General features: G+C 44.5%; 1 protein-coding gene across 3 annotated transcripts; it reads right to left on the reverse strand.

Annotated features, from left to right (window-relative positions):
- Window positions 1–3,457: 3,457 nt before the first annotated feature.
- On the reverse strand, window positions 3,458–9,485 carry HMGB1 (high mobility group box 1). 3 transcript variants are annotated; one of them, XM_053563842.1, is made up of 5 exons: window positions 9,345–9,485; window positions 7,221–7,384; window positions 6,886–7,031; window positions 6,127–6,301; window positions 3,458–5,137 (listed from the first exon to the last, which is right to left on the reverse strand). In XM_053563842.1, the coding sequence occupies exons 2-5, from the start codon at window positions 7,368–7,370 to the stop codon at window positions 4,961–4,963; spliced, it is 648 nt and encodes a 215-aa protein (XP_053419817.1). In that variant the 5' UTR covers window positions 7,371–7,384; window positions 9,345–9,485; the 3' UTR covers window positions 3,458–4,960. The 3 variants fall into 3 exon arrangements, with proteins under 3 accessions (XP_053419817.1, XP_053419818.1, XP_053419816.1); XM_053563843.1 differs by lacking the exon at window positions 9,345–9,485 and adding an exon at window positions 7,930–8,189; XM_053563841.1 differs by lacking the exon at window positions 9,345–9,485 and adding an exon at window positions 7,886–8,189.
- Window positions 9,486–9,916: the final 431 nt, after the last annotated feature.

Consider the following 9,916-nt stretch of genomic DNA (forward strand, 5'->3'; position numbering starts at 1 on the left):
ATATACCGAGGGTGGCGAGTTCAAACCCAGACCCAGCCAAACTGCAACCAAAAAAAAAAAAAAGCTGGGCATTGTAGTGGGCACCTGTAGTCCCAGCCTCCGGAAACAGGCAAGAGAATAGCCTAACCCCAGGAGTTGGAGGTTGCTGTGAGCTGTGTGATGCCAGGGCACTCTACTGAGGGCGATAGAGTGAGACTCTGTCTCTACAAAAAAAAACAAAACAAACAAAAAAAAAAACCCGGCGTTGTGGCAGGCACCTGTAGTCCCAGCTACTTGAGAGGCTGAGGCATGAGACTCGCTTAAGCCCAAGAGTTTAAGGCCACAGTACTCTTACCCAGGGCAACATAGTGAGACTGTCTCAAAAAAAAAAAAAAAAAAAATTCTTGATTCATTATAAAATAATTGTTAAAATGTTTCACAGTATAAGCATAGTTCTGGGGGCAATTTATCAGTATTTGCCAAAATGTTAAATGCAAGTATCTCCTGATTCATCAATTCTACCTTGAGATAGTTATTTCAAAGACCTACACATGGGGCGGTGCCTGTGGCTCAGTGAGTAGGGCGCCGGCCCCATATGCCGAGGGTGGCGGGTTCAAACCCAGCCCCGGCCAAACTGCAACAAAAAAATAGCCGGGCGTTGTGGCGGGCGCCTGTAGTCCCAGCTACTCGGAGGCTGAGGCAAGAGAATCACGTAAGCCCAAGAGTTAGAGGTTGCTGTGGGCCGTGTGACGCCACGGCACTCTACCCGAGGGCAGTAAAGTGAGACTCTGTCTCTACAAAAAAAAAAAAAAAAAAGACCTACACATGCCTGAGAAAAATGTGCATAGATGTTCAAGGCAGTGTTAGCAAAAAATAGAAAATCTGAACGTCCGCCAGTAAGGGAATGATTAAATATATTACGGAGCATCATACTATGGAATGTTACCTACATGACTCAATTATGTGACTGAATAGAAAAACAAATCTGAATGCATTTATGAGGATCTAACCCTCTTTCCACTGATTTTCTACTACTGGATTCCACCATCTCCATATATCCTTGCCCACCATTCATCATATTCCCGTTTATCCTGTTAAGACTTGTTACTACTATTTCTTTTCAGTGGACATTCAATACATCCAACTACAGTAGAACCTCTACAGCTGACCAGCTCCCTACATTGACCTCAAATTGACCTAATTTCCATAGACTGGACATATACCACATGTACCTATCAGTATGGTAGGCCTAGTTCCTTATGTTGACCAATTTGTTACAGTCCCTTGGGTGGTCAATTTACAGAGATTTTTTTGTATATAGAAGGTCCAAACCAATGGGTAGGCCTAAAGGCAAGTGATTACATTTCCTCTTCATAGGTATGATCTATTCCAGACTGATACCTATAGGAAGATAAGCATTATATTCTGCAATGAAGCATATTTAGTTATGCTTGTGCTATTCCATGTTGTGGTGTATTTCTGTGCCATAATGGATCGTGAAATAGCAGCAATCCTACAACAGCAACATTTTGCCTCACTACTCTAGGGAGCAACTTGCCTGAGACCCAGGGAACTTCCCAAGTTGTGACCAGGGTTAGCACTGCTTTACTATTAGAAAGGGACAAGAAATGAACTACCTTCCACCTTTTGTGGGATAGCTACTCAAACCATTTTCTGGCTCTTATCTAGTTTTAAAAGGCATTCAATCATGCCCGAAACCCCAGCACTTTGGGAGGCTGGGGCAGGATTGCTTGAGACCAGGTGTTCAAGACCAACCTGGGAAACAGGCACTCCATTTATACAAAAAATAAAAAAATTAGCTAGGCATGGCGACACATGTCTGTAGTTTACCTACTGAGGAGGCTGGGATGGGAGAATTACTTGAGCCCAGGAGTTGAAGGCTGCAGTGAGCTATGATTGTGCCAACTGCCCTCCAGCCTGGGCAAGAGACCTTCTCTTTAAAAAAAGAAAAGGCATTTCAAGTGAAACTTAAAAGTGACATAAAGGACAATTATAAAAAGTAAATTTAAGTAACTATCATCACAATCCCTGATTAAGAAAACAGCCCAATTTATGACCGATGGTTCACACCTAAGTAACAGTGGATTCTAATAAACTGTGATTTGTGCAAATTTGCAGTGGTATCTACCATTCTATGCAAAAGTGCATGACTGGTACTGAAAACTGAACCTTCACACAGGCAAATTAGGAAATTGGATTATTTTAGTTAAATTTTAACTGGCATGCCATGTGCCAATTTTAAAATGCAAAAAAAAAAAACCTAAAATTTACACTCCTTATATTTAAGAAAAATCTTAAAAAGTCTATCATCTCCAGTTATAACAGATCTTACATAGAATTATCTAAGTAACTGCCTCTCACCTCCATTAACGTGACTTTTAGATATCTAACTTCCAAAGGATATTGATGGAACACTAAACCAAACTATAAGTTTTCAGAATGAAGAGGGTTTTTGACCATTTTTTCCTGTTAGTATCTAAAATCAGTTAACTAACTGACCTAAAAATACTCAACATTTCAAAAATGGTGGCTCAGCGCCTATAGTCCCAGCTACTTGGGAGGCCAAGGCAAGAGAATGGCTTAAGCCCAACAGTTTGAGGTTGCTGTGAGCTGAGATGCTATGGCACTCTACTGAGGGAGACAGCTTGAAAATCTTGTCTCAAAAAAAAGAAAAAAAAAAAGTCAAAAATAGTTGTCATGACACACCTACTAAAGTTACAAAGACAGTTCCTTGAGCCAAAATTCATTTTTAAATAGATCAGACTTACTAATGTTGACAATGTTGATTCTATAGCTATTGAAACCTCCCTCTAAATCAGATTAAATGAGTCATTTGTTCCCCTTGACTAAAAATTTGATAAACGTTGAAATAATCGCACTTCCATCATTAACCATGCTTTTCATTTACACGTGCCTTGTTTTAAAAAAAATCTTAATCATTCTGAAAGTAAAATTAGTTTTTCCTCATATATAGAACGAGCATCTTACTGAGTACTTTCAATGTTTGACAAAACCTGTTTTTATAAGCCCATTAACCTATTTATAAGCATAAAGTGAGAATTTTTAAAATTAAAAACTTTGCCAGTCCTTATTTAAAAGGTGTTGCTGGGTGGCGCTTGTTGCTCAGTCGGTAGGGCGCCGGCCCCATATACCGAGGGTGGCAGGTTCAAGCCCAGCCCCGGCCAAACTGCAACCAAAAAAATAGCCGGGCATTGTGGCGGGCGCCTGTAGTCCCAGCTGCTCGGGAGGCTGAGGCAAGAGAATCGCTTGAGCCCAGGAGTTGGAGGTTGCTGTGAGCTGTGTGAGGCCACGGCACTCTACCAAGGGCCATAAAGTGAGACTCTTGTCTCTACAAAAAAAAAAAAAAAAAAGTGTTGCTATGAGATATTACTGGAAATGAGATTAAAAGAGATATAACAGATTCTGAAATTCTTAAGTGAAAGCCACTTAACTAATATTTAAAACCTCTGCAATTATTAGTTTATTAGTATAATCCAGGACTCAGATGTTCAGTATTCCTCCTGAAATTACATAAACAAATGCAAATGGAAAGAATCCAAGTCAAAATTATATAACAAAACAGCACTCCATCACAAAAGCGTGTAAAATTACAAGAACGCTATTTTAAAATACTGGCACTTTAAGAGAACGATAATCTCAAAAACCACAAAATTGCCAAATTGTTCCCTAAACTGCTAAGCAGATAAACATGACTAATGAATGAGTGTGGGTTTTGTAAGGAAAAATCAAATTCAAATAAATTGAGTAACTCGTATTAAGATGTGAAGTGTCTTTTTTCCTATCAATTTGATTTAAAAAGGGGCAAACCACAATACATGAAAATATAACCGATTTTAAATGTGGCATTATTTTAAAGGGTGGCCCAATTAATTAAAGATACTCTAAATGGAGAATCTGAAGTTTCCTGAGCAGTTCATATTTAGGTAAATGGGAAAAAGACATTTACAGCCAGCACTTTCTTAAGTCTTTGCCGGGACTAACATCAACAAAAAATGCAATATGGCAGTCTTGTATTTTAAGCTCACGCTTTTGGGGCTACATTCTCAGGTCTTCTTTAATGTGGGAACTGCAAAATATAACTGCCATTACATGGTAATGGGAGTTAAAGAATAGAGTCCTCATGTAAAGATTAGAACATACTTTTCTATTAGTCCTTCAAGGACAGACTTTCAAAACGTTTGATTCTAATAATCCCATGCTGTGAGTAGATTGCTTACTCTTCACTTTGTAAAATATAAATGGGCTATGTGAAATTTGTCATCAACTTTGTTGGAGTTTCAGTTATAGATGAAAACTATCTCAATTTAACTTTTATTACCCCCATCATGATATGCAGGGTGCGTAGACAAAAAGCTTTTTATCAGCTAATTATATGAAAAGATAAACAATGTAATAATTCATGTGATCCATAATGGGCAAAAAGCAAAAGACTAGCTTCCCCTCAAGAAGAAAAATTTCAGACCTATGAAAAGGACAACAGAACTAATAAAAAAAATTGTATTTACTTAGAAGCATTCAGAATGTCAACAAAACAGCTGCAACTTTTTTTTTGCAATTACAGAGTGGTATTCAGTTAACAGAACAACAATTATTTCGTATAAGCTGCATCAGAGACAACTGAAGATGAAAAAACTACCATCCCCATATATAACTAATTTGTGCTGTGCACCAACAAGAACCTGCTTTAAATTTCCATGCCAATTTACAACCCCCATACTGTACCAGGCAAGGTTAGTGGCTATTGAAAATACCACCAGGACAGGGCTATCTAAAGACACATTCGGTAGTGTGTTAACTATACAAAAAAAGACACTGTACAGTTTAAAAACAAATCTTACACAGCCTTACATTTCAATTTTTTTCTTTAAAAGGAGTGAGTTGTGTACAGGGGGGTTAAATGCTTTATAGACAAGAAAAAAAAAACTGCGCTAGAACCAACTTATTCATCATCATCATCTTCTTCTTCATCTTCATCTTCTTCATCTTCCTCCTCCTCTTCATCCTCTTCGTCTTCCTCATCTTCCTCCTCTTCCTTCTTTTTCTTGCTTTTTTCAGCCTTGACGACTCCCTTTTTCGCTGCATCAGGCTTTCCTTTAGCTCGGTATGCAGCAATATCCTTCCCAAGAAAAGGGAGGAGAAAAATGGTAGAAAAGAAAAAATCGTTAAGCGGAGAAAGAAAAGTAACATGGTAAAATTATAAAAAAGCCAAGATACCAATTACACTCACTAAAATACCACACATACGTGATCCACTCAACTCCACAAACAATCAGAATGTCAAGATTATGTACATTAAAATACTATGGGATCGTTGTAATTATAGCAATCTATAAATCACTAAATGGCATGGTCTAATATTTGCCAAGTTATGGCTCACTAAGGTACAATTAGGTACCACATCCTAGTTTATTAATACTAGAATGTAGGGACTTTGATTAAAGGGTAGACACTGCCACCTTCTGAATGCAAAAAAGCATTCTACAGGTTTATATTGTCAGACCCTGATCCACAGAACATTCCGTTAAAAAAATAAATAAAAAAGTAACTTGCCCGTGAGCATGCAATTAAGTTAAACATTTAGAAATAGGTATTTTTTGGGATGACTAAACAAGCTAAAAATTAAGTATGAGTTATAGATTTCCTTCATCTTAATGTACTACACAAATTGGCACTTAAAATTTAACTCAGTGAGATGCTGTGATTTTTTTCAGCATCTAAAAGGAAAATACATTAATATTTCAAGGTTATGTTTATGAAAAAACATTTTCATACTATACACCTGACCATTTAAAAATTATTTTGACTCAAACTGACTAACCAAAATTTTAATCAATTTGGAGATACTGTGGAATATCAACATCAACTTAAATGTATGACCTTTGAGTCTAGTAACAATTTATTTGGTCCTCCATATTCTTTGAATAATGAAAAATGACCCAAGTCAGTGGCTACTTAATGTAGCTGTTACACACTAAAAAACTACTGCACCTCAAACTTTTGGAAAATCTGTAAGAAAACAGGAAATTAAGATGAGTTATCAAGTACCATCATTCAACAGCTGGCATACCCCTGTCCATCATCCTACCAAGCCAAACCCACACTTACCTTTTCGTATTTTTCCTTCAGCTTTGCAGCCTTCTTTTCATAAGGCTGCTTGTCATCCGCAGCAGTGTTATTCCACATCTCCCCCAGCTTCTTTGCAACATCACCAATGGATAGGCCAGGATGTTCTCCTTTGATTTTTGGGCGATACTCAGAACAGAACAAGAAAAAGGCCGAACTAAAAAAGGAAGAAATTTAGTTTTAGGATCGGTAGATCACAAAACAAATACTACCATTTCAAATACAGTGCTATAGAAAAGCTGCCTAATTAACAGCCTAATCAACCAGGCACTGGACAGGGTACAAATATTAAAATAAGATAAATATCCCTCACAACCAAAACTTAAATTATCATTATTAAACTTACATTAGAGCTCCAGAAGAACACTCTGCAAATTCTCTATTTCAGAGTGATATTTTTCAAGAAATGAAAGAATCAAGATTATTGGAGGGCGGCACCTGTGGCTCAAGGAGTAGGGCGCCGGTCCCATATGCTGGAGGTGGCAGGTTCAAACCCAGCCCCGGCCAAAAACCACACACACACAAAAAAGATTATTGGAGATATTGGGAAAAGAAGGCTAAGTGTCTTAATACACAATACTCTAAACCCCTGCAACTTACCCTACTTAATTTTTAATTACACCGAGTATTAACTAAGAATTGAATAAGTGTATTCAATTTACAGGTAGCTGGCTGACTTTTTGTCAGATTCTACTGTAAACCATGTCTGGAAAATAAAAAACAAAAAAAAAAGATACTTACGGAGGCCTCTTGGGTGCATTGGGATCCTTGAACTTCTTTTTTGTTTCCCCTTTAGGAGGGATATAGGTTTTCATTTCTCTTTCGTAACGGGCCTTGTCCGCCTTTGCCATATCTTCAAATTTTCCTTTCTCTTTAGCAGACATGGTCTACAACAGAATCATTTGCAAATTTGAGTAACAAAAAAATTTAATGCATCACTCTCAAAAGCATTAATGAATAAAACCAGTGTTCTTTCCTATTCAATAACCTCACATTATGAGAACACTAGCTAGGCTTAAAACAAGCTTTATTACCTTTTTAAAATCATCTTGTCAGTATGTTTCAAGCCCTCTTACCTTCCACCTCTCTGAGCACTTCTTAGAAAACTCTGAGAAGTTGACTGAAGCATCTGGGTGCTTCTTCTTGTGCTCCTCCCGACAAGTTTGCACAAAGAATGCATATGATGACATTTTGCCTCTCGGCTTCTTAGGATCTCCTTTGCCCATGTTTAGTTATTTTTCTAAAAAATAAATGTTTGATGTTACCAATAAAACCGAGACACACTTAGAAGAGGTGAGAACTTAGGTTAGGGACTAAATGAAAACTAAGGTACTGGTGATTCGACACGAGTGACATCAAGCTCCATAAAATCAGATAACATGGCAGTGATAGCCAATTCCTAGAAGGGGCAATGCCAAGCAAAAAACGGTCCTTCGATGTGATCTCAAAAAGTCTAGAAACAAGGGTATTCTTACACAGTATTCCATATCTATCTGCCTGTGTCTGTTTCGAGTATCTAAATGGTCATTTAAACATTTTTTAAAAAATCCACAAAGCCATTTTTAACCAACACCACCAAATTATCAGAAAACACGCTGCCAATTCGTGGCTCTGTACTGGATAGGGAATAAACAGGTTAGCGCCTACGTAGGCAGACCCTTCCAAATTATAAGCCCTCAAAAAGGGGAGGGGGCGAAAAATCACCGCGCGTCTGAAGTTTTCCCCATTACTTTTAAAATACCCTGTTTGCATAAAACTTTGGTGCCAGAAGAGAACAGGAGCCACCTCCGGCGCTCAGAACCAGGCTGGGGGGTGGCGGTGCCGCCGCGAGGCAGCTTCCGACCGGGTTGGCCCTGAGATGTATTTCTGTTCTGACTACACACGTCCGGTCTGAAGTTTCTCCGAGTAAACAAGGATGAGGGACAAAAGCCACTCCTGCTCGCGGCCCCCTCCCCCCAGCCGGGAAGTATTTTTCGGGTCGGTGAAAGTTGGGGTGACTCCCGCGCCGGGCGGCCTCCGCCCCCAGAACTTCGCCCGGGGCGCGCGGCCGCCACGCGCGCCCGCAGGCCCGCGCCGCCGCCGCCGCCCCCATTTTGTCGGGCTCGGCGCAGGGAGCAGCCCCGCTCGAAATGGGGGCTGGCTCCGCCCGCGGCCGCCGGGGCCGGCGCGCACGGAATGGCCGCTGCGCGTCTTCCCCGCCTGCGCCGCCGCCGCCGCCGCCGCCGCCGCGAGGGCGAGCGCGAGCGCGAACATGGCTCCTTCCCTTTGTGTGTGCGTGTGTGTATGTGTGTGTGTGCGAGGGTGCGAGCGAGGCGGCGGCGGGCGGGGTGCGCGGCGCGCTCTGGCGCACACACTCGGCCATTACGGCCGGGGGAGGGGCGGGGCGGGGGGCGCGCGGCCCTCCCCTCCCCCTCCCCCGGCCGCGGCGGGGCCCACCCGGCCGCCGCTCCCCGTCTCCCTCCGCGCGGGCCCGCGCGCCCCGCCGCCCCCGCACGGAGGACGCGGGGCTGTGAAAAGAGAGAGGAAAAAAAAAGTTGCCTCGGAACTGCTGCGCCCAGCTCCCCCGCCCGCCCGCCCGCCTTGTTTTCTCTCCAGCCAGCAGCGCCGGGCCCGAGTCAGCCATGTTCCAGCGAGCGCAGCGGCGCCGCTCCCCCCGCCGCCGGGCCGCCGCCGCGCCGGGGCCGAGGCCGCCCGGGCCCGCACCGCCGCCCCCGGCCCGCCGCGCCGCCCTCGCCGCCCGGCCGCGCTCCCCGCCGGCGCCCGGCTCGCTGCGGCGGCGGCCAATGCAGCCCGGGGAAGCGCCGCCGCTGCCCTCGTGTCGCCGCCGCCCCGGCCGCGCTCCGCGCACGCCGCCCGCCCGAACGCCCGGCCCGGGGGCCGAAAACACGTTAAAAATTTTTTAATTAAAAAAAAATTTTTTTTTTGCGCCAGTCAGCGCGGACGCCGCCGGGGGTGGAAACTCGCGGGTCTCGGGGCTCCCCGCGCCTCAGGCAGCCGGTGGGCCGGGGCTCCGGCGCGGGGCAGCGTCCCCGGCGCCCGGGCAGAGGCTCGCTCCGTGCGCAGTTCCCCCCACGGTCCCCCCTCATTTGCCTTTGTGTGGATCCTGACCCGCCGGCTCCCGGCCGCGGGGATCCGGCCGCCGCGCGGGCTGGGGAGCTGCCGGAGGCGCTCTCCCCGCCGCGGCGCTGCCCCAGACTCACCCTCAGCGAGGCACAGAGTCGCCCAGTGCCCGTCCGGCTCTCACTTGCCCCGGCGCTGTCTCTATGGAGCTCAATGTACTGCAATGGCTGTGAGAGCGGGAGCCAGACGCAGCCTCCTCACTCTCTCCGCTCTGTAACATTACTCTCCAGCCAGCGCGGCTCCTATTGGCTACCGCCAACTCACGGGGCTCGCTCATTGGTCCGATACCTCCCATTGTCCTGACCAGAGCCCGTTTGCTATTGGTTGTCTCCGGGGACACGTCATCAAGGATTGAAACAGCGCGTAAATCTGAATGTGTGTGTATGCCGGGCAAAGAGGCTGAGGCGGGAGAGGCAGAGGCAGAGGCAGCAGCTGCTACGGGAAAGCAGAGCTCTATGGTGTATGTGTGCATGTGTCTAACCCAAGCCAGCCCCACACCGGAGCGGCCGCCGGAGCGAAAAGGGCCTGACTTTTCCACAAGTGCCTCCAACTCCTCAGGCAAAAGAGACACCCACAGGCCTCGCCCCCCCTTCCTTGCCCCACACTCACGCCCAAAGCCGTTGAAATAAGAGGCCCCAGCCTTTTAATAGCC

This window comes from Nycticebus coucang, chromosome 15 (genome assembly GCF_027406575.1).
Source record: "Nycticebus coucang isolate mNycCou1 chromosome 15, mNycCou1.pri, whole genome shotgun sequence".
NCBI lineage: Eukaryota > Metazoa > Chordata > Mammalia > Primates > Lorisidae > Nycticebus > Nycticebus coucang.